Here is a 25095-nt window from a genome sequence, read left to right as displayed (position 1 = left end):
CTTCCTCTATCTCTATCTTCCTCTATCTCTATCTTCCTCTTCCTCTATCTCTATCTTCCTCTATCTCTATCTCTATCTCTATCTTCCTCTTCCTCTTCCTCTATCTCTATCTTCCTCTTCATCTATCTCTATCTTCCTCTTCCTCTTCCTCTTCCTCTATCTCTATCTCTATCTTCCTCTATCTCTATCTTCCTCTATCTCTATCTTCCTCTTCCTCTATCTCTATCTCTATCTCTATCTTCCTCTATCTCTATCTCTATCTCTATCTTCCTCTTCCTCTTCCTCTATCTCTATCTCTATCTTCCTCTATCTCTATCTTCCTCTATCTCCTCTATCTTCCTCTATCTCTATCTCCCTCTATCTCTATCTTCCTCTATCTCTATCTCCCTCTATCTCTATCTCCCTCTTCCTCTATCTCTATCTTCCTCTATCTCTATCTTCCTCTATCTCTATCTTCCCTCTACTCTAGCTTCCTTCTATCTCTATCTCCTCTATCTCTATCTCTATCTCCTCTTCCTCTATCTCTATCTTCCTCTTCTCTATCTCTATCTCCTCCTCTCTATCTCTATCTCTATGCTTCCTCTATCTCTATCTTCCTCTTCTCTATCTTCTTCTTCCTCTATCTCTATCTTCCTCTATCTCTATCTCTATCTCTATCTCCTCTTCCTCTATCTCTATCTTCCTCTTCCTCTATCTCTATCTTCCCTCTCTCTATCTCTATCTATCTCATATCTTCCTCTTCCTCTTCCTCTTCCTCTTCCTCTATCTCTATCTCTATCTTCCTCTTCTCTATCTCCTCAACTCTATCTTCCTCTTCCTCTATCTCTATCTCTATCTCTATCTTCCTCTATCTCTATCTCTATCTCTATCTTCCTCTTCCTCTTCCTCTATCTCTATCTCTATCTTTATCTCTATCTTCCTCTTCCTCTTCTCTATCTCTATCTTCCTCTTCCTCTTCCTCTATCTCTATCTTCCTCTCTCTCTATCTTCCTCTCCTCTATCTCTATCTATCTCTATCTCCTCTTCCCTCCTCTTCCTCTTCCTCTATCTCTATCTCTATCTTCCTCTATCTCTATCTTCCTCTATCTCTACTCATCCTCTTCCTCTATCTCTATCTCTATCTCTATCTTCCTCTATCTCTATCTCTATCTCTATCTTCCTCTTCCTCTTCCTCTATCTCTATCTCTATCTGTATCTCTATCTTCCTCTTCCTCTTCCTCTATCTCTATCTTCCTCTTCCTCTTCCTCTATCTCTATCTTCCTCTATCTCTATCTCTATCTTCCTCTATCTCTATCTCTATCTTCCTCTATCTCTATCTCTCTCCTCTATCTATCTCTATCTATCTTCCTCTATCTCTATCTTCCTCTTCCTCTTCTCTATCTCTTCCTCTATCTCTATCTCTATCTCTATCTATCTCTATCTTCTCTTCCTCTATCTCTATCTCTATCTTCCTCTTCCTCTATCTCTATCTCTATCTTCCTCTATCTCTATCTTCCTCTATCTCTATCTTCCTCTTCCTCTATCTCTATCTCTATCTCTATCTTCCTCTATCTCTATCTCTATCTTCCTCTTCCTCTATCTCTATCTTCCTCTTCCTCTCTCTCTATCTTCCTCTATCTCTATCTTCCTCTATCTCTATCTTCCTCTATCTCTATCTTCCTCTATCTCTATCTCTATCTCTATCTCTATCTCTATCTTCCTCTTCCTCTTCCTCTATCTCTATCTCTATCTCTATCTCTATCTCTATCTTCCTCTTCCTCTTCCTCTATCTCTATCTCTATCTCTATCTCTATCTCTATCTTCCTCTTCTCTTCCTCTTCCTCTATCTCTATCTCTATCTATCTCTATCTCTATCTTCCTCTATCTCTATCTCCCTCTATCTCTATCTCTATCTTCCTCTTCCTCTATCTCTATCTCTATCTCTATCTCTATCTCTATCTCTATCTTCCTCTTCCTCTTTCTCTATCTCTATCTCTATCTTCCTCTATCTTCCTCTATCTCTATCTCTATCTTCCTCTATCTCTATCTCTATCTCTATCTTCCTCTATCTCTATCTTCCTCTTCCTCTATCTCTATCTCTTCCTCTATCTCTATCTCTATCTATCTCTATCTCTATCTTCCTCTATCTCTATCTTCCTCTATCTCTATCTCTATCTTCCTCTTCCTCTATCTCTATCTCTATCTCTATCTCTATCTTCTCTTCCTCTTTCTCTATCTCATCTCTATCTTCCTCTATCTTCCTCTATCTCTATCTCTATCTTCCTCTATCTCTATCTCTATCTCTATCTTCCTCTATCTCTATCTTCCTCTTCCTCTATCTCTATCTCTTCCTCTATCTCTATTCTATCTATCTCTATCTTCCTCTTCCTCTATCTCTATCTCTATCTTCCTCTTCCTCTATCTCTATCTCTATCTTCCTCTATCTCTATCTTCCTCTATCTCTATCTTCCTCTTCCTCTATCTCTATCTCTATCTCTATCTTCCTCTATCTCTATCTTCCTCTTCCTCTATCTCTATCTCTATCTCTATCTCTATCTTCCTCTTCCTCTATCTCTATCTTCCTCTTCCTCTATCTCTATCTTCCTCTTCCTCTATCTCTATCTTCCTCTATCTCTATCTCTATCTTCCTCTTCCTCTATCTCTATCTTCCTCTTCCTCTATCTCTATCTCTATCTCTATCTTCCTCATCCTCTATCTCTATCTCTATCTTCCTCTTCCTCTATCTCTATCTCTATCTTCCTCTTCCTCTATCTCTATCTTCCTCTTCCTCTATCTCTATCTCTATCTATCTCTATCTCTATCTCTATCTTCCTCTTCCTCTATCTCTATCTTCCTCTATCTCTATCTTCCTCTATCTCTATCTTCCTCTATCTCTATCTCTATCTCTATCTTCCTCTTCCTCTATCTCTATCTCTATCTCTATCTTCCTCTTCCTCTTCCTCTATCTCTATCTCTATCTTCCTCTTCCTCTATCTCTATCTTCCTCTATCTCTATCTCCCTCTATCTCTATCTCTATCTCTATCTCTATCTCTATCTTCCTCTTCCTCTATCTCTATCTTCCTCTTCCTCTATCTCTATCTCTATCTTCCTCTTCCTCTTCCTCTTTCTCTATCTCTATCTCTATCTTCCTCTATCTTCCTCTATCTCTATCTCTATCTTCCTCTATCTCTATCTCTATCTCTATCTTCCTCTATCTCTATCTTCCTCTTCCTCTATCTCTATCTCTTCCTCTATCTCTATCTCTATCTATCTCTATCTTCCTCTTCCTCTATCTCTATCTCTATCTTCCTCTTCCTCTATCTCTATCTCTATCTTCCTCTATCTCTATCTTCCTCTATCTCTATCTTCCTCTTCCTCTATCTCTATCTCTATCTCTATCTTCCTCTATCTCTATCTTCCTCTTCCTCTATCTCTATCTCTATCTCTATCTTCCTCTTCCTCTATCTCTATCTTCCTCTTCCTCTATCTCTATCTTCCTCTTCCTCTATCTCTATCTTCCTCTATCTCTATCTCTATCTTCCTCTTCCTCTATCTCTATCTTCCTCTTCCTCTATCTCTATCTCTATCTTCCTCTTCCTCTATCTCTATCTCTATCTTCCTCTTCCTCTATCTCTATCTCTATCTTCCTCTTCCTCTATCTCTATCTTCCTCTTCCTCTATCTCTATCTCTATCTATCTCTATCTCTATCTCTATCTTCCTCTTCCTCTATCTCTATCTTCCTCTATCTCTATCTTCCTCTATCTCTATCTTCCTCTATCTCTATCTTCCTCTATCTCTATCTCTATCTCTATCTTCCTCTTCCTCTATCTCTATCTCTATCTCTATCTTCCTCTTCCTCTTCCTCTATCTCTATCTCTATCTTCCTCTTCCTCTATCTCTATCTTCCTCTATCTCTATCTCCCTCTATCTCTATCTCTATCTCTATCTCTATCTCTATCTCTATCTTCCTCTTCCTCTATCTCTATCTCTATCTTCCTCTTCCTCTATCTCTATCTTTCTCTATCTCTATCTCTATCTTCCTCTATCTCTATCTTCCTCTTCCTCTATCTCTATCTTCCTCTATCTCTATCTTCCTCTTCCTCTATCTCTATCTCTATCTCTATCTCTATCTCTATCTTCCTCTTCCTCTTCCTCTATCTCTATCTCTATCTCTATCTCTATCTCTATCTCTATCTCTATCTTCCTCTTCCTCTATCTCTATCTCTATCTCTATCTCTATCTCTATCTTCCTCTATCTCTATCTCTATCTTCCTCTATCTCTATCTCTCTCTTCCTCTATCTCTATCTTCCTCTTCCTCTATCTCTATCTTCCTCTTCCTCTATCTCTATCTCTATCTCTATCTCTATCTTCCTCTTCCTCTATCTCTATCTTCCTCTATCTCTATCTCTATCTTCCTCTATCTCTATCTATCTTCCTCTTCCTCTATCTCTATCTTCCATCTTCCATCTTCCCTCTATCTCTATCTCTATCTCTATCTCTATCTTCCTCTTCCTCTATCTCTATCTCTATCTCTATCTTTCTCTATCTCTATCTCTATCTCTATCTCTATCTCTCTCTTCCTCTTCCTCTATCTCTATCTCTATCTCTATCTCTATCTTCCTCTTCCTCTATCTCTATCTCTATCTCTATCTCTATCTCTATCTCTCTCTTCCTCTTCCTCTATCTCTATCTCTATCTCTATCTCTATCTCTATCTCTATCTTCCTCTTCTTCCTCTTCCTCTTCCTCTTCCTCTTCCTCTATCTTCCTCTATCTCTATCTTCCTCTATCTTCCTCTTCCTCTATCTCTATCTTCCTCTTCCTCTATCTCTATCTTCCTCTATCTCTATCTCTCTCTTCCTCTTCCTCTTCCTCTATCTCTATCTCTATCTCTATCTCTATCTCTATCTTCCTCTTCCTCTATCTCTATCTCTATCTCTATCTCTATCTCTATCTCTATCTCTATCTTCCTCTTCCTCTATCTCTATCTTCCTCTATCTCTATCTCTATCTTCCTCTATCTCTATCTTCCTCTATCTTCCTCTTCCTCTATCTCTATCTCTATCTTCCTCTATCTCTATCTTCCTCTTCCTCCATCTTCCTTCCTCTTCCTCCATCTTCCTTCCTCGTCCTCTATCTTCCTTCCTCGTCCTCTATCTTCCTTCCTCGTCCTCTATCTTCCTTCCTCGTCCTCTATCTTCCTTCCTCGTCCTCTATCTTCCTTCCTCGTCCTCTATCTTCCTTCCTCGTCCTCTATCTTCCTTCCTCGTCCTCTATCTTCCTTCCTCGTCCTCTATCTTCCTTCCTCGTCCTCTATCTTCCTTCCTCGTCCTCTATCTTCCTTCCTCGTCCTCTATCTTCCTTCCTCGTCCTCTATCTTCCTTCCTCGTCCTCTATCTTCCTTCCTCGTCCTCTATCTTCCTTCCTCGTCCTCTATCTTCCTTCCTCGTCCTCTATCTTCCTTCCTCGTCCTCTATCTTCCTTCCTCGTCCTCTATCTTCCTTCCTCGTCCTCTATCTTCCTTCCTCGTCCTCTATCTTCCTTCCTCGTCCTCTATCTTCCTTCCTCGTCCTCGTTGTTGTTGTTGTTGTATTTCATCTTCTCCTTTTTCTTCTCCTCCTTCTTGTTCTTCTTCTTCGTTTACTCCTTCTTTTTTTTCCCCTCAACTGTGAGATCAGGACTAAGTGTGGAAGTGCAGCCCCTGGTGCAAACAGGATTATTCTATTCACTAACAACAAGCAGAATTTTTGAAAATTAAGGGGGAATCTTATTAACTTTTCTATGACCATTTTCTGGCGTAGAACAGTCGCAAACGACACAAAAGTATCAATTTACTGGAGAACGTGAGACTTCTGAGACTTTTCCGTCACGTTTCGTCACGTCGCTTAGGTGAACGGAGCTCCGCAGAAGGGGCGCTGCCCGTCAAATTTACTATCGTTGATGTAAAAAACTGTTACATTATAGCGCAAATCTACAGCTCGTGACTTTCTGGTGGACAAACAGCCAGAAATGCGCCTCTGTATTAGGAGACAGACAGCGCTTAATAAATTTGGCGCATCTTATACCCCTTCGATTTTTATATTAAGTTTGACGTGTGATTCCCCAATCGAATAAGTCTATGAGAAAGGGACAGAACGTTGTTTACAGACTGGACGCCGGCCCTTTAAATTTGATTGTTACATTTGTTTTTATTCTGGTTCCTGGGGATGACTTCTTCTTGTACAATGAAATGCTGGGATGAGTAGTTCTCCTGGAGCTCTGCCGTCCTCTTGAGGTTAATGATTAATCCGGAGATCCTGGTCCGGCAGATGAGATGATGATGGGCGTCGGTGTCCCGGGCGCTGCTGCTCAATTACCGACAAGTATCCAGAAGACGTTTAACTCAATGTGGACGAGGAGAAGGAGACGAATCCGGAGGATGAGGATCGAGCGCTGATTCTATTCCTCATATCAAAGTCTCCAATGATCTCCTACAGCAGCTCCCGCACGGCTGTCATCCAACTCTCCCAGAGTCCTGAATAGCACGTCATGCAGTGTTACATCCCCTGTGCCGTACGACTTCTTAACTAGCTTGTTATTCAGTGGTCTGGCAAAGCTGGGTGACCACACCTGTGATAGCAGCAATACCAGCCATATTCCTCACCACTCAGCTTTCCCAGAGACGGATATGGAGGAATGGCTGAATGGAATTTCCACAATTTGACAGAAGGCTTTATATTTACTGGGATGTAGTGGCTGCGGGGAGGGTTGGGGGGATCTTGGGCTCCGTTTGCCCCTTGTATTCTGAGGGTCCTGTGTGTGTGGCAGGGACTGCGCCTGTTGCATGAGGGCAGGAATGCGGCTTGACAGCAGGAATCTTATCAGGATTATTCTGCGGTCATTGATCGCTCTGCATTTCTCCGTTTTTGGTCACTGGATGGAGGATTTTATTAACAACCAAAATGTCTCGCAGGTATGGTACTTTGGCTAGGTGTCACCCACAAAGTGGTAGTCACAACACCTCCAAAAAACGTCACTGTAAATAGCGAAACTCCAAGAATAACCTTGAAAACTATGAGAAACAGGAGTCTTAAGCCATAAATGTACAGAGAAATAAATATACCTTTATTGTTACATCAAAAATTCCAATATAAAAACATCGAAATCTAGACCTTCTACACAGGTATGCCATGAATACTACAGGCAGAGAGTTCTACTAACTGTAATTTAAATGAAGGAAAAAAGGCAAAGTGATGTTTCATACAGACAGTGTCGGTACCCTGAAACGGCACTTCCTAATTCCAACAATGAAATAGCAAATGTGTATCAAGTTAGCAGCATACAAATAAATGCCACAAGGAGTTGTATTTAACCCCACCTATTGCCTGGTCCCGGGTAGAAGACAAGAAAAAGGTATAACCTGAAAAAAACCCGGTGTATAAACAGTCCACCTGGCAAAAACCAGGGAAATGAGTAAATAATCGCTTACCCATGAAGTTTATGGGAATAGACTGATCCACCTAATGTTTGAGGCACCCCGACGCGCGTTTCGCTTGTGTCGCTTCCTCAGGGGGTGTATGTAGGATGGATGAATGGGTCCTGCACGGGGGCCGTGTACAGGTGCTGGGTCCTGCACGGGGGCCGTGTACAGGTGCTGGGTCCTGCACGGGGGCCGTGTACAGGCGCTGGGTCCTGCACGGGGGCCGTGTACAGGCGCTGGGTCCTGCACGGGGGCCGTGTACAGGCGCTGGGTCCCGCGGGGGGGGGCCGTGTACAGGCGCTGGGTCCCGTGGGGGCGCCGTGTACAGGCGCTGGGTCCCGCGGGGGCGCCGTGTACAGGCACTGGGTCCCGCGGGGGGGCAGTGTACAGGCGCTGGGTCCCGCGGGGGGGGCAGTGTACAGGCGCTGGGTCCCGCGGTGGGGCCGTGTACAGGCGCTGGGTCCCGCGGTGGGGCCGTGTACAGGCGCTGGGTCCCGCGGGGGGGCCGTGTACAGGCGCTGGGTCCCGCGGGGGGGCAGTGTACAGGCGCTGGGTCCCGCGGGGGGGCCGTATACAGGGGCCGAGTGTGTAAGAACAGATTAAGTCACATTGGCCAACGTCGCAGATCCAGCCGAGATTACGGAAGTCAATGGGTTTCGTTGTTTCCGGTTTCCCCTTGTTCTGCTCCTCTGACGGAGCTGAGCAACAAAGCTCCCCGACGCAGGTCTATTTTGGTCCTTTTCTGGTACAATGTATTGAAGCGTGCCTTAACATAAATCAGTAGTGCGGGTGATTATATAAAACGTAATATATCTTCGTAAAGTGCACAAGAAAATGGCGGCAGCGCACTGCGAACATTAACGTAATCTAAGCCACTAAATATAAATAAATCTGCATTACAATAGGGAGGTTCTTAGTGCACATTTTGATCAAATTGTGTGAGCCCACCTGCCACGACAAGGCGACCTCTATGAGGTGGGACCTACGCTGCACATACACCCAGAACTGGGACTAAACCTAAATGTGCGCTAAGATCCTCCCTTTTGTAGGTAGATTTAGCAGTTCGCTGTCGCCATTTTCTTGTGTGCTGTATATATTTGCAGTCATCGGCGTTCTTGCCCCTGTATACACATTTTGTATCATTTTGCTGGAACGTGCTGTTCAAACTTTTGTGTTGTTTATGTGATTCATATATGTGGGGTTAGTGTCTGCCTCCATTTTTGATCTTGCACTCCTTCCATTCTGCCCTGGGTGATTTTATTGTCGGTTCCTACCATCCCCAGATATATATGTAGGTTTAGTCCCTGCTCTGGGTGTATGTGCAGCGTAGGTTCCCATCTTATAGAGGTCGCCTTGTCGTGGCAGGTGGGCTCACACAATTTAATCAAAATGCGCACCAAGAACCTCCCTATTGTAAGTAGATTTAGCAGTAATGCAGATTTATTTATATTTAGGTGACGTTAGTAAAGTGTCATCTGTAAATGTTCACAAAGAAGCCAAAAATATCCATCAAGTGTAACACAGTAAGAAGAAGAGGAGGAGGAGGAGATGCAGCTGCAGCTTCTATCCCCTGGTGTCTGTTACTGTGTGCTGTGAGAGGGGAGGAGGAGGAGACATCTGAAATTACCAGGGAGAGGGAAACAGCGGAAATGTAAAGGTTATACCCAACATTTCTCATTGCTCCAAAACAAGTTCACATACACAGCTGTCTGAGTGGATACAATTGTAACAAAGCCTCAGTTGTGAGAAATATTAGGTCAATATGGTTTTTTAAACTTTGTATGAAAATAACAATGTTCCCATTCACTGACAGCAAGCAAAGATCTTGACTATGGTATGGAATTAAGTCAATTAGAAAGTAGTAGAACTCTCCATTATACAATGATAGAACATTACACGGGGGGTTCACGTTGTTTCTGTCATATTATCGCTGTTGGATTCCTGTTGGTCGTGTATTGTCCGTCTTCTGTTCTGATCGTCTGGCGTTTTGAGCCTCTCGTGTTTTTAATTGAGGCTAATTAATTGGGGATGGCGCTGCGCCAGGCGCTCTGTTTTTATTTACATGCAGAATAATGAGTCCGATTCACAGCAGAACTTCTGTGGGAAATAAAGTTTGTGGTAGATGAAGAATAATAGACGTCCCCAGCTGCCGCCTCTGAGGTGGGAATCAAAGGGCAGAGACGTGGGAGCCCAGAGAGCTGATCTGCAGATAATATACAGGTAGTCACACAGTATAAAGAGGCAACAAAGAGGGGTGCATCGCCTGATCCCCAAAATATACGGAGGTCTTCACCGGAGGACGTCTAATGCAATTTATGGTGTTTACATATAGCAGGGAAGTCATCTGCAGCTCCACGTGAGTCCTTAGTATCTGTATTATTCTGTATATATGGACACTGCACAGTACCACTTCTCCTGTCCTGTATACTGGGTGTAATTCTCAGTATCTGTATTATTCTGTATATATGGACACTGCACAGTGCCACTTCTCCTGTCCTGTATACTGGGTGTAATTCTCAGTATCTGTATTATTCTGTATATATGGACACTGCACAGTACCACTTCTCCTGTCCTGTATACTGGGTGTAATTCTCAGTATCTCTATTATTCTGTATATATAGACACTGCACAGTACCACTTCTCCTGTGCTGTATACTGGGTGTAATTCTCAGTATCTGTATTATTCTGTATATATGTACACTGCACAGTATCACTTCTCATCTTTTTAATAAATGTTAACAAACATACACATGCCATAAATCCGCACATACAATACACGGGTCATAAACCAACACAAAATGAACAAGTTATAAACACATTATGAATCTCGGCCGCCTCCTCTCTGGTCCAGATCACATTCCTACCAGCACTCAGTCTTCTGTATTATAACTCACATCATCCACACATCACTCTCATCATCCACACATCACTCATCATCCACACGTCACTCACATCAGTATAAATACAAATACACAAAACTCATAGTCACAGCATCAATCCAGACGCCTCAAAAGAACAAAATCAGTAACAGTCTAAAAAATAAAATAAATAAAAATTCTTAAACCACAATAAAACCAAAAACTGACCCTAACCGGTCCATGTGCCCATCAAAATATATTAACCAAGGAAAAATGAGAAATTCCTACATGAGAAAACACAACATGAGCCTAATCGGCAAATAACCTCCCCCTTTTTTTTTTATTTTTTTTTTTTTTTATTTTTTTTTTTTTTTATATTTTTTGTATTTTTTATTTTTTTTTTACATTTTTAAATGTTTTTTTTTTTTTTTTCCCTCCACCCTTTTTCTTAACCACAAATCCGCAATATGAATACCAATTAGTAACCAATATATACAATATATACAAAACAATACTGAACATACATATATATATATATAATATCTACATTATACCCAATTCAAGACCAATGTCCAGTCCAAAGTCCTTACCTAAGCTCCGACCGACACCATCGTCCATCCTTCAATGTCTCTTTGATCGGGCCCGGCTTTTTCTTATTATTTGAACCCCCCTTTCCCCCCTCCCCACCTAACACCTAACCCCCTCACATCTATACAAAAATACTACACTCTACAAGATATAGTAAGTAAAGACTCGGCCTGTACAATGGCATACATTACCTGACATAACACATAACACATCCTTAACAAATCCTACCCACAAGGCCCTGGTTCGGTACCTGCAAGCCCTATATCCGTCATCAACTATAAAGAAAACAAAAAGCTACAGTGACAGCATTAGCCCCCCACCAGGAATAGAGACGACTAGACTAGGGCACGCTGAAGGAGAAACCCCTCCAAAGCATGGAGGCCCTACTCGTGCCCAGTCTCTCGAACTCCAAAGAACGAACCTTCCCCAGGTCACCGAGAATGTTCCTCACCACCTCTTCCTCCGGGAGGGTTTTTTGTCTGGTTGATACAAAACACCGTGCGTTCCACGTGCCGTACCTGACCGCTAAGCTGACTAAGAATAAAGTGCCCCGATCTCGACCACCCAGGTGTCTGAATGTTCCATAGGCCCATTCCGCATAGGAGAGACCGGTCAGACCAGGCCAACCAATGGAGGCACCCACCCTGCTGTAGACCCCTGTATTGAGGGGACAATGAAGCAGGAAGTGCTCCATGCTTTCCAGCACGCCGCCACACTCCTCCCGGGGACAACCCCTTTCCTCAGGGTTCCTGTGTTTCAAGTTGTCCCTCACATACAGTTTCCCATGGAAGCAACGCCAAGCCAAGTCCCAAAACTTTAAAGGGATCCTACTAGAATTTAAAACCCTCAAACCAACCTCCAGATCCCGACTTGGGCAGTCCCTGAGCGCCAGGGGCTTCTGGAAATGGGTCAACAGAACTCTGTTGTCAAGGAGCCTCCTTGACAGAGTCCTGATCTCCCACATCCCCAGACCCCACCGGCGAATTGTTTTCAGAACCACGGTAGCGTAAGCCGGAAGATGCCCATGCGGCGTGCGAAGGTCCTTCACTTGCCCTCCTGTCTCCCATTCCTGGAAGAAAGGCCGAAACCACCCCCTGCAGGAGACTACCCACGGAGGAGCCCTCTCTTGCCAGAGGTTTGACATGTTGATCTTTACAAAGGTATTAACCAGGAATACCACAGGGTTGACCATACACAACCCCCCTAGTCTCCTCGTACGGTATGTCACCTCCCTCTTGACTAGGTTCAGCTTATTCCCCCATAACATCTGGAAGAACAAGCTGTAGACCCGAGTCCAGAGAGGTTCTGGCAAGATGCAGACACTGCCCAAATAGATTAACAAAGGGAGCAGGTAAGTTTTGATCAAGTTGACCCTTTCTCTGAGGGTCAAAGACCAACCCTTCCACTGGTCGACCTTCTGAGCGGCGATCTTTAGCCTGCTGTCCCAATTTTGTTTGGGGTAATCCCCCTGGCCAAATTCGATGCCGAGAATTTTTACAAACTCCTGAGGCCCTGGAAGAGTGTCCGAGAGATCAAAGGTAGGATCTCCCCCTCCCAGACAGAGACTCTTACACTTATCCTGGTTGATCATGGACCCGGATGCCTCCGAGTAGCGGTCAACTTCAGACATCACCCACTCTGCCTCCCCTCTCGAGGACACAAAGACGGTGACGTCATCCGCATACGCCACCACTCTCAGAGTGGCTTCCGAGGCTGCCAAGTCCATGCTGACTCCCACCAACGGTCCACGATCTACCCTCCTAAGGAAGGGGTCAATCGCGAACACGTATAAAAGCGGGCTCAGCGGGCAACCCTGGCGAACCCCAGACCCAACCTCAAAAGAGCGGCCAATCCAACCGTTCACAAGCGGAAAACTCTCTGCCCCTGCATACAAGATCTTAAGCCAATCAACAAACCCCCCCGGCAGACCATACCTCAGAAGGACCGACCAGAGATACTCGTGATCAACCCGATCAAACGCTTTTGCCTGATCCAAGGACAGCAAGTACCCCTTCCAACGGCCCGCCCTACTCTGCTCCACTGCCTCTCGGACACCGAGTACAGCGCTAAACGTGCTGCGGCCTGGAACAGAGCAATGCTGAGCCCCCGAAAGGAGCCGGGGTGCAAATTTCACCAGCCGATTAAACAGCACCTTTGCCAGAACCTTTCTGTCCACATTGAGTAGCGCTATGGGACGCCAATTCTCAATGTGCGATGGGTCTTTACCCTTTGACAGGATGATCAGGGCCGACCTCCTCATTGACTTCGGCAAAGTGCCCGAGGAAAGACACTCATTCAACACCTCAGTCAACAGGGGAACTAAAATCTCCTTAAAGGTCTTGTAAAATTCAGACGTTAAGCCATCTGGACCCGGCGACTTCTTGAGGGCAAGCCCTTCAATCGCCAGTCTCACTTCCTCTTCCCTGATCGCCTCTGCCAAGGCACCAAGAGAGGGGTCTACTCCTGGTTCGGGGACAGTTTCAGCCAGGAAAGCCGACATCGCATCCCGATCAAGATCCATCTTTCCCAAGAGGTGCGAGTAAAAGGATCCGACGACCTCCAAGATCCCTGATCTGGACCTTTTCAGGGATCCTGTACTGTCCATCAGTCCTGAAACCACTTTACTATTTACTGACATCTTGCAGTTCTTGTAGGGGTCGGGCGAGCGGTACTTCCCAAAATCCCTCTCAAAAACTAAAGATGCGTGTCTATCATACTGGCAACTCTTAAGCAAAGATTTCACTCTGGAGATGTCCTCGCGGTCACCTCCAGTCGAGACAAGATGCTCGAGTTTCCTCCTCAGGCCCTGATACAGGCGGTACCTGTCCAGGCTCCTGAGGCTCGAGAGCTGGCGGAAGAAACTCGCCACCCTTTTTTTGAACATCTCCCACCACTCCGACTTACTGCTACAAAGATCCAGTAATGGTACCTGGCTCTGAAAGAAATCCTCAAAGGACCGTCTTATCTCCGCTTCTTCCAAGAGAGACGAATTGAGCCTCCAAAAGCCTCTTCCCATCCGGGGGGTCTCTGCAACATTCAGAGAAAATAAAATTAAACAGTGGTCGGAGAACTCCACCTCAACGACGGACACTGCCGAAGAGATGGCATCCTCCTTTAAATAAAACCTATCTATTCTAGACCTACAACTACCTCGATAAAAGGTGAATCCCGCGTGGCCTGGGGTGTGCCGGATGTGGACATCCACCAGGCGAGCCTCACTAGCTATCCTATTTAGGGCCACACAGTCATAAGTCAGCCTGTCTCTGGAACCTCCCCTATCTTGGGACCTCGTGGCAGCATTGAAGTCCCCTCCAAAGACCACCTGCCGACTCGTAAAAAGATAGGGCTTGATCCTCATAAAGAGACTTTTCCGGTCCCAGCTGGTTTGGGGACCATAGATGTTAATGAGCCTGAGCTCCTGTCCCTTCATGAGGACATCCAAGATCAGGCACCTCCCCATTTCTAATTCAATAACCCGTCTGCATTCTACCGATGCGGTGAAAAGAACCGCCACCCCGCTACCCGGCTCGGCCGCAAGAGACCAATAAGATGGTCCACGCCTCCACTCCTTTTTCGCTTTATGTATGGCTGCCAAGTCTGTCAGCCTGGTCTCTTGCAAAAATAAAATGTCGGCCTCAATTCGGCCGAGAAAATCAAAGGCCGCAAATCTAGCCTTGTCAGATTTAATGCTGGCGACATTAATAGATGCCAGCGTCAACGGGGTGGGTGCCGCCATCCTGGGTGATTGAATTAGATGACCTTTTTCCCCTTCCCCTTGCCCTTCCCCTGGTTTTTATCACTGTCTGATGAAGAGCCGAGGGCCCTTTTGAGGGATGCTGATGTGTCCATATCCTTCCCTTCCTCCACCTCCTCACCAGCACCACTATCAACCTCACCTCCAGGCTCCGGGACAGCGCTTCTCCCTGAGGGTTCCGCATGCCCTGAGGCAAGAAGCTGGACGCCCCCCACAGACCCCCTCGTCACCTTCGCCACATCCTCGCCCCCACACTCCTCATCTGAAGAGGAGATGTCCTTGAGGGTTTGAAAGCGATTTGAGAGAACAACAAGAGGTGAGTCGGTTGGGCTTTCCTTAGGCACCTGGACCAGGGGAGGAGAAGATTTCTTATCTCCCTTTTTTTTCTTTTTAGCACCCTGCTTGCGCTTTTCATCTAGCCACCGTCTACTGTCCTCATCCATACTTTCATATAGCGAGGAACATGAAGAAGCGGCTTCCTCCTCCCTCTCCAACCTCCTGACCTCTTCATTCAAGTCCTGTTCCCCCAGGGCCTCAGTAGCAATGACACTCGCCCCTGGAGCAGGGCCAAGGGTTACCCCAGTTGCCTGGGGCTCCCCGAGCTCCCTACTCCTTCGACGGTTCTCCAATCGCCTTAACTTGGAGGGTGACTTGCCTTTCTTCCCTGGCCCCTCAGCCCCTTCACCTCCACCAGTGCCAACCACGGCAGGAGCAACCTCTCGGCTTTCTCCCGCTGGGCCCGCCATGGCGTTGGAAAAGGAACGAGGGCAGCGACTGAATGGGTGACCAAGATCCCCACACAGGTGACACCGAATATCCCCACAGGATGCGGCAAGATGACCTATCCCCCCGCACAACGCACACTTCTGCACTCTGCAGTGGGCACTGAAGTGCGTGGGGTCACCACACCTGTGGCAGAGCTTCGGCTGCCCCTGGTAAAAGGCCAGGATTCGGTCCCTTCCTAAAAAGGCGGAGGAAGGGATGTGGGTGACAGTACTTCCTGAACGCTTTAATTTAACCATAAAGGTCCAGGCCCCTGACCAGATGCCAAATTCATCCCTGTTTTTTTTGGGGACCTCCGTTACCTCCCCGTACCTGCTGAGCCAGGTCATAATGTCCATACAAGAAAGACACTCATTGCAAGTTAGGACGGTCACCTTCTTGATTTCGCTCTGACGAGACAACGCTTGTACAGCGAAGTCTCGCCAGCCGGGCTCATTCTTCACCAGCTCATAATTTGACCAAAAGAGCTCCAGGCCCTCCGGCCGAACAAAGCTAATGTCAAATACTGGGGTGCCATAGGGATGTATCAGGGCAAAGATGTCGATCGCCCTGAAATTCATCTTCAACAGAAGCTCAACTATTTTTGCCCTAGGTGGGCACGTATCATTGCCTCTCCAGCGAAGACGAACAACATTCCTACGAGCCCCCCCAGGCCCGGCTGTCGGAAGGGTCCACACAGTTTCCCCTTCCCTTTCTTCTCGGAAAGCAGTCAGGCCATGCCTGTCTATCCAGAAGGACAGATCAACCGCTCGGCCCTCTACCATTATTGTTCTCTCACCCTTTTTAAGGGCCTCCAGGAGGCGCCGCTGTAAAATACCGTCCCCAGAGCCTGAAGATGAGGAGGAGGCCCCAGCAGTGACACTGGCATAACTGCGAGTAGTCACCCCTGGGGGGGCAGATGGACCGGCCTCACTAGACCTCATACCCCTGGCAGTAACATTCCCACCACTCACCCCGGCCCCAGACACAGGAGAGGGACCATTATCAATATCACTCGTACCTGCACCATTCATACCCTCACCATTATCAATATCACTCGTACCTGCACCATTCATACCCTCACCATTATTAACAGCACTCGTACCTGCACCATTCATACCCTCACCCTCTGGACCAGCAGTAAAAAGTGTTTCTGGGCCGGATGTTATCGCCTCGGTGTCATCAGGTTTCCCCTCCACCTCATTAGCGTGACATTTATTTACTTGAGACAATCCTTCCTTTTTAGAGCCAGCAATGCCCAGACTCGCCCTCACCCCTGGCAAAGCTGGCTCCCGGGCTGGGGATTCATGTGACGCAGCCACCAAAGGAATACTAGTGACTGCGCCACCGGACCCAATGACCGCAAGCTTGGGGGGACATTCAACCGTGCCGTCAGTCCCAGCAGCCCCTTCATGCTGCCGCCGCTCAGTAGCACCAACGGGTTCCAGGGACACTGGAATATTCGCTGCCAGCTCTGGTGTCGAGCTGCCCCCCATTACTGAAGAGGAAACCTGAGCACCAGAGCTTTGTTCTGCACCCAACGCTGGGCCACCAACATTATCTGGCGCTATTGACGCCTTAAAAACGCCACCAAAAACGCCACCGCTACTACGACAAGCAGGGACATCAGCCTCCATTATCACGCCATCATTAATCTCCCCGCTTTCCTGCACCGGACCCACTTCAGGGCCCGGGCTAGGCTGGATCACGGGGCTTGTGCAGCGAGCTGACCCTGCGGCCAGCTGGGGTAGCACTGGGTGGGGAACAAACTTAAAACTGACCTCCTCCATGATTTTTCCAGCCTTTCTGGATTTTAGTCGCCGCCGGGCTTTGCGCTTTGCTGCGCGCTTGGCATTAACTTTCTCCCCTGGACCCAAGTCCGCGCCAAAAGAAAAATGCTGCAGGCTCACCGGAGACTGGAGCTGCCGTATTTCCGCCATCAGCCTCCCACCTGAATTGCTGCTGCTGATGTCCTGGTCACAGGTGTCCCCCTCACCAGCTGAGCTGGAGTCCGGGGGTAAAGCCACTTGCTCTGCAGGCAGCTCGCTGCACGTACTCCGCTGACCAGACGCACCCGGACACATCTCCTCCTCCTCACCCTCATCATCCGTCTGCTTTCCAGGGTCACAGACACCCTTCATTGCCCGGAACCGATCATCATTAAGGAGTTTCTCCTTGAAAGGTCCACTATTCTCCAAAATAAACTTGCGCTTTTCTTTCAGGGCATCCACCTCAGATTTGAGATCCCTGATAGTCGCCATTACTACCAACCTCTTTGCTCCAGAAGTGGCGTGCGACCGAACCCGGGCTGCTTTCAGCTCCTCCTGGAGCTTCCGAATGGCCTTCCCGGCGTCCTCATACCCACGGAGGCACTCCGCAACACGGGAGCTAAAGGTGGTTGTTGACTCCGTGGCACGTAGTTCACCCCAATCTGCCTCCACACCATCATGCATGCTCTGCTGCACATCTCCAGGAGCGATCCTGCTGGCTGCAACACCAGGAACCTTGCGGCTTTCCTGGCTTTCTGTCCTGGTTTCAGGCGGGGGCGGGATCGGGGCCACATCGCTGTGACCCCGACTAGATCTTCTCACCCCCACAACTTCGGCCGGTTGCTGAACGCTCCCACTACCCGCCGGCCTAGACCGGGTAACAGGAGGCTGAGAAGCACTTGGCTGGGAAGAACTTCCTCTCATCCCCAGCAGCAAACTCTCTCCCTGGAGAGGAAAGAGCCGACACCCGGAAAGAGCTTCCTCCAACACCCAGACAGCACACACCCGCTCCTCCTGTCCTGTATACTGGGTGTAATTCTCAGTATCTGTATTATTCTGTATATATATATATACACTGCACAGTACCACTTCTCCTGTCCTGTATACTGGGTGTAATTCTCAGTATCTGTATTAATCTGTATATATGGACACTGCACAGTACCACTTCTCCTGTCCTGTATACTGGGTGTAATTCTCAGTATCTGTATTATTCTGTATATATGGACACTGCACAGTACCACTTCTCCTGTCCTGTATACTGGGTGTAATTCTCAGTATCTGTATTATTCTGTATATATATATACACTGCACAGTACCACTTCTCCTGTCCTGTATACTGGGTGTAATTCTCAGTATCTGTATTATTCTGTATATATAGACACTGCACAGTACCACTTCTCCTGTCCTGTATACTGGGTGTAATTCTCAGTATCTGTGTTATTCTGTATATATGGACACTGCATAGTATCACTTCTCCTGTCCTGTATACTGGGTGTAATTCTCAGTATCTGTGTTATTCTGTATATATGGACACTGCACAGTACCACTTCTCCTGTCCTGTATACTGGGTGTAATTCTCAGTATCTGCATTATTCTGTATATATATATACACTGCACAGTACCACTCCTACAGCAAACAATAGGTTGTATTCACCTGTCCTACAGTCCTCCTCTCCCCAGCCTGACATGTCTGATAACAGAGAAAAATAGATTGTATTCACCTGTCCTACAGTCATCCTCCCCAGCCTGACATGTCTGATAACAGAGAACAATAGATTGTATTCACCTGTCCTACAGTCATCCTCCCCCAGCCTGATGTCGGATAACAGAGAACAATAGATTGTATTTACCTGTCCTACAGTCATCCTCCCCCAGCCTGATGTCGGATAACAGAGAACAATAGATTGTATCCACCAGTCCTACAGTCATCCTGCCCCAGCCTGACATGTCTGATAACAGAGAACAATAGATTGTATTCACCTGTCCTACAGTCATCCTCCCCCAGCCTGACATGTCTGATAACAGAGAACAATAGATTGTATTTTACGGCACAGCATATGGAGGGGAGATAGACTGTAGGTGTAGTGTCCCTTTAATCAGATGGTGCCGCCCTTTGTGATGGGTGATCATCTGTCGTCCGTCCGTAAATATTTGGCGCAATCTCCCGGTGCGACATAAAGAAAACCTTATCTGGTGCCAGTCCACATGGGCGCTGACTAAACACTCCCGTCTGTGTCTACCTGGCTGCACGCTGCCACCAAAACACTTGGCTGCCGTCCTGCAAAATGTTGCACAGCGACCGGCTGTCCATTAACCCCGTCCTGGCTGCGCTGCTCAGACATTGTCACTGTGCAGGTTTTTCTTCAGTAAGATTTTCCTATGTTTCTGAGTTGGCCTGCTCTCCAACACGGGAACAGATCCGGCATTGGATCCAGGATTCCAAAAAGATCTCTGCTCCCTCAGGATCCCTACATATCACTACCCCCGCTCCCTCCGGATCCCTACAGATCACCACCCCTGCTTCCTCAGGATCCCTACAGATCACTAACCCCGCTCCCTCAGGATCCCTACAGATTACTAACCCCGCTCCCTCAGGATTCCTCCAGATCACTACCCCCGCTCCCTCAGGAACCCTATAGATCACTACCCCCGCTCCCTCAGGATCCCTATAGATCACTACCCCCGCTCCCTCAGGATCCCTTCAGATCACTACCCCCGCTCCCTCAGGATTCCTCCAGATCACTACCCCCGCTCCCTCAGAATCCCTACAGATCACTATCCCCGCTCCCTCAGGATTCCTACAGGTCACTACCCCCGCACCCTCAGCATCTCTGTAGATCACTATCCTCGCTCCCTCAGGATCCCTATAGATCACTACCCATGCTCCATCAAGATCCCTACAGATCACTACCCCCGCTCCCTCAGGAACCCTATAGATCACTACCCCCGCTCCCTCAGGATCCCTACAGATTACTACCCCCGCTCCCTCAGGATTCCTCCAGATCACTACCCTCGCACCCTCAGGATGCCTACAGATCACCACCCCCGCTCCCTCAGGATCCTTACTGATCACTACCCGCGCTCCCTCAGGATCCCTATAGATCACCACCCCCACTCCCTCAGGATCCCTATAGATTACTACCCCCCCGCTCCCTCGGGATTCCTACAGATTACTACCCCTGCTCCCTCAGGATCCCTACAGATTACTACCCCCACTCCCTCAGGATCACTACAGATTACTACCCCCCGCTCCCTCAGGATCCCTACAGATTACTAACCCCGCTCCCTCAGGATCCCTACAGATCACTACCCCCGCTCCCTCAGGATCCCTATAGATCACTACCCCCGCTCCCTCAGGATCCCTATAGATCACTACCCCCACTCCCTCAGGATCCCTACAGATCACTACCCCCGCTCCCTCAGGATCCCTACAGATCACTACCCCCGCTCCCTCAGGATCCCTACAGATTACTACCCCTGCTCCCTCAGGCTCCCTACAGATCACAACCCCCGCACCCTTAGGATCCCTACAGATTACTACCCCACACCCTCAGGATCTCTATAGATCACTACCCCCGCTCCCTCCCAATCCCTATAGATCACTACCCATGCTCCGTCAAGATCCCTACAGATCACTACCCCCGCTCCCTCAGGAACCCTATAGATCACTACCCCCGCTCCCTCAGGAACCCTATAGATCACTACCCCCGCTCCCTCAGGATCCCTATAGATCACTACCCCCGCTCCCTCAGGATCCCTACAGATTACTACCCCCGCTCCCTCAGGATTCCTCCAGATCAATACCCCCGCTCCCTCAGGATCCCTACAGATCACTATCCCCGCTCCCTCAGGATTCCTACAGATCACTACCCCCGCACCCTCAGGATCACTATCCCCGCTCCCTCAGGATCCCTATAGATCACTACCTCTGCTCCCTCAGGATTCCTCCAGATCAATACCCCCGCTCCCTCAGGATCCCTACAGATCACTATCCCCGCTCCCTCAGGATTCCTACAGATCACTACCCCCGCACCCTCAGGATCACTATCCCCGCTCCCTCAGGATCCCTATAGATCACTACCTCTGCTCCCTCGGGATCCCTACAGATTACTACCCCCGCTCCCTCAGGATCCCTACAGATTACTACCCCTGTTCGCTCAGGATCCCTGCAGATTACTACCCCACACCCTCAGGATATCTATATATCACTACCCCCGCTCCCTCAGGATCTCTATAGATCACTATCCTCGCTCCCCCAGGATCCCTATAGATCACTACCCATGCTCCATCAAGATCCCTACAGATCACTACCCCCGCTCCCTCAGGAACCCTATAGATCACTACCCCCGCTCCCTCAGGATCCCTATAGATCACTACACCCGCTCCCTCAGGATACCTACAGATTACTACCCCCGCTCCCTCAGGATTACTACAGATCACTACTCCCGCTCCCTCAGGATCCCTACGGATCACTATCCCCGCTCCCTCAGGATCCCTATAGATCACTACCCCCGCTCCCACAGGATCCCTACAGATTACTACCCCCGCTCCCTCAGGATCCCTACAGATTACTACCCCTGTTCGCTCAGGATCCCTGCAGATTACTACTCCACACCCTCAGGATATCTATATATCACTACCCCCGCTCCCTCAGGATCTCTATAGATCACTATCCTCGCTCCCTCAGGATCCCTATAGATCACTACCCATGCTCCATCAAGATCTCTACAGATCACTACCCCCGCTCCCTCAGGAACCCTATAGATCACTACCCCCGCTTCCTCAGGATCCCTATAGATCACTACACCCGCTCCCTCAGGATACCTACAGATTACTACCCCCGCTCCCTCAGGATTACTACAGATCACTACTCCCGCTCTCTCAGGATCCCTACAGATCACTACCCCCGCTCCCTCAGGATCCCTACAGATTACTACCCGTGCTCCCTCAGGATCCCTACAGATTACTACCCCACTCCCTTAGGATCCCTACAGATTACTACCCCACTCCCTCAGGATCTCTATAGATCACTATTTTTTTTCGCTCCCTCAGGATCCCTACAGATCACAGTTGCAGCACGGATTCATTTTATAAGTTCATTTATAGTCCCTGTTTCTCTCCACAATCCCATACTCCTATCTGAAGGACCTCCAGCTCTGTTCATCCTGAGCCTTCTGGTTCACGAATAATGCGAGTACTCCAACTTAGCCTGACGCGTTTACCAACAAAGCTTTATACAGATTGATATACTTTTCAGGGTTGGTGGAAAGCTGGATGACAGATCATTAGGGCATTGTTATAACTGTCATAAGTTGTGACCCAGCTTTGAAAATGAACCGGGAGTCTCAGGATGAACAGATCTATAGGGCGCGTCCAGGTAAAGGATTTGGTATTGTTGTAGGACACAGCGACTATAAATGATAAAATGGATCCATGATACAGAATAATCCCTGTGATTATCATCAGTAACAAAGCTGCACCTGTGACTGGGGTCTCTGGGGGGTTTCAAACTCATTTAAGGACCATGATGCTTTGCATACGGGAACCCCATTCATGCCTTCTACCAGTGGGGGATGGGATGTGACCACTACTCTGAACAGTGTCATTCTGCATGCGGTGGCTGTCACTTTGGCAGGCAGCGCTGTCGTCACATTGTAGGTTACGGTGACGATGATCATCGATGTTGGGGACATTGTTCGCCTTCTGTTCCGTCTCTTCAGTTTTCTCAGCCTCCATATTTTCTCTCCTTTCTGCAGTTTGCGGCTGTGATTTGGCTCAGGGCGGCTTCTTCATCAAGAACGGGGAGTATCTGTGCACGTTGGACTACCAGCGCATGTACGGGACGCAGTGCAGCGGCTGCGGAGAGTTCGTGGAGGGAGAAGTTGTGACGGCGCTGGGAAAAACCTACCACCCCTCCTGCTTCGCCTGCACCGCCTGCAAGTAAGTCCTGCGCCCGCAGTCACATCACAATCGCACTGAAATAACGTAAACTTCTAGGGTCAGTCGCTTTTATATAAAAAAGGGGCGTGGTTAAGCGTTGCCCCGATTATCAGGCATGTTGCACATGGCGCCATTTTCATCGCCATCTTCAGACCTGATCGCTGATTCTTGACCCCACAGTTTTGTATCTACATATTTTGGGTGTTGTTGCTGTTTTCTGATCTTGTGCTTTTTCTCTCTCAGACATCCATTTCCGCCCGGAGATCGAGTGACCTTCAATGGGAGAGACTGCCTGTGTCAGGCGTGCGCTGCCCAACCAATGTCTCCCGGAGCGAAGGAGCTGTCTACACCCAGCAGTAAGTGTCCGCTCAGTGTTGTCTCACGGTGCGTGTAATGGACCAGAATTAATGGGATTCTCCACCAGAATGTGTTTATAGGGAAATCTGATAAATAGTTCAGGCGGAGATGGGGACAGGCCTGGAGAATGCTGTTTAGCTGCTCCTCCCCTCTTCTGCTGCTCCTCCCCTTCTGTGCTGCTCCTCCCCTTCTGTGCTGCTCCTTCTCTGTTCTCTGCTGCTCCTCCCCTTCTGTGCTGCTCCTCCCCTTCTGTGCTACTTCTTCTCTGTTCTCTGCTGCTCCTCCCCTTCTGTGCTGCTCCTCCCCTGTTCTCTGCTGCTCCTCCCCTTCTGTGCTGCTCCTCCCCTTCTTTGCTGCTCTTCCCCTTCTCTGTTGCTCCTCCCCTTCTGTGCTGCTCCTCCCCTTCTGTGCTGCTCCTCCCCTTCTGTGTTGCTCCTCCCCTTCTCTGTTGCTCCTCCCCTTCTCTGTTGCTCCTCCCCTTCTCTGCTGCTCCTCCCCTTCTGTGCTGCTCCTCTGTTCTCTGCTCCTCCCCTTCTGTGCTGCTCCTCCCCTTCTGTGCTGCTCCTCCCCTTCTGTGCTGCTCCTCCCCTTCTGTGCTGCTCCTCCCCTTCTCTGCTGCTCCTCCACTTCTCTAAAGATTAATATTATTTCATTAACCTAAACGTAGTTGGAGATCCCCTTTAAGTCGCCTATAGATGCTCCGACCCCTGAAAGATGCGCGCTGACAATCCTGTACATCCAGATTAATAGAACTGGCAAATAAGCGGTCGGACATTGTCTCTGTCTTGAGTCTCGTGCGCAGTTTGATTGCACTAGTGCCGGTTACTTCAGGGTAAACAATGGCGATTTGCTGAAAATATCCAACTCCGCCTCTACGGCCCCAAGATCAGTCCCTCGTAAACGTAACTCTGATGCCGGACATTAGTCATGTGATCTCTCTGGGGCCTCAGTAACCGCGGCGTCCACAATGCGCGTCATCACATTTACCCCCCAAAATCCCCATAGAGCACTTGACTGCTCAAAAGTACAGCGCTGCTCTCGAGAATTGCGCATCTTCTGCTGCATTGTATGGATTTTGGTTATTTTGCTGTTGGCTACGTACGAAAATCCACCTGAAGAGGTTCCAGTAAAGTCCGCCAAGTCGGAGTGCAAGGGCAGCCTGTCACTTAAAGGGATATTAGGGGGGTCACGTAGTAGCGATGTCACGGCGCCTGTTCCCTGTGACTACGGAGCTGTCCACTCATTTTAGCCGACTCCATGAATTCTGCTGGAGCGCTCGCTATGAACATATGAGGAGCGGCTTCGCCATCTGTTGTCGGACATCGGCCACGCACAAAGCCGCGCAGAAGAGCCGATCTCCTCCCAACGTCTTCTGTTTTACACTCTGTCCCTCCAGCTTCTCGTTAACTCTTAATCAACCGTCAAATTAAAACGGATTACCACAAAGCTGCGGTGTCCCTTTATGTTTACCCATTCTTAAAGGGGAAGTCCTCCTATTAATATTTCCCATGCTTAGATGTAAGGGTATGTGCACACACACTAATTACGTCCGTAATTGACGGACGTATTTCGGCCGCAAGTAGTGGACCGAACACAGTGCAGGGAGCCGGGCTCCTAGCATCATAGT

At 48.0% G+C, this 25095-nt stretch overlaps 1 protein-coding gene across 1 annotated transcript in view; it reads left to right on the top strand.

Moving 5' to 3' along the window:
- The window catches only part of LOC142663610 (actin-binding LIM protein 1-like), a 57836-nt gene extending 33000 nt beyond the window's left edge, over window positions 1-24836 (top strand). Inside the window, exons 3-5 of the mRNA XM_075842363.1 lie at window positions 22928-23111; window positions 23355-23467; window positions 24718-24836. Coding sequence (XP_075698478.1) covers window positions 22928-23111; window positions 23355-23467; window positions 24718-24761 — 341 coding nt within the window. The 3' untranslated portion in view covers window positions 24762-24836. The remainder of the gene's footprint in view (window positions 1-22927; window positions 23112-23354; window positions 23468-24717) is intronic.
- The last annotated feature ends 259 nt before the right edge of the window (window positions 24837-25095 follow it).

Source organism: Rhinoderma darwinii, chromosome 11 (assembly GCF_050947455.1).
Source record: "Rhinoderma darwinii isolate aRhiDar2 chromosome 11, aRhiDar2.hap1, whole genome shotgun sequence".
Taxonomy (NCBI): Eukaryota; Metazoa; Chordata; class Amphibia; order Anura; family Rhinodermatidae; genus Rhinoderma; species Rhinoderma darwinii.
This window is presented reverse-complemented; position numbering and strand designations above follow the sequence as displayed.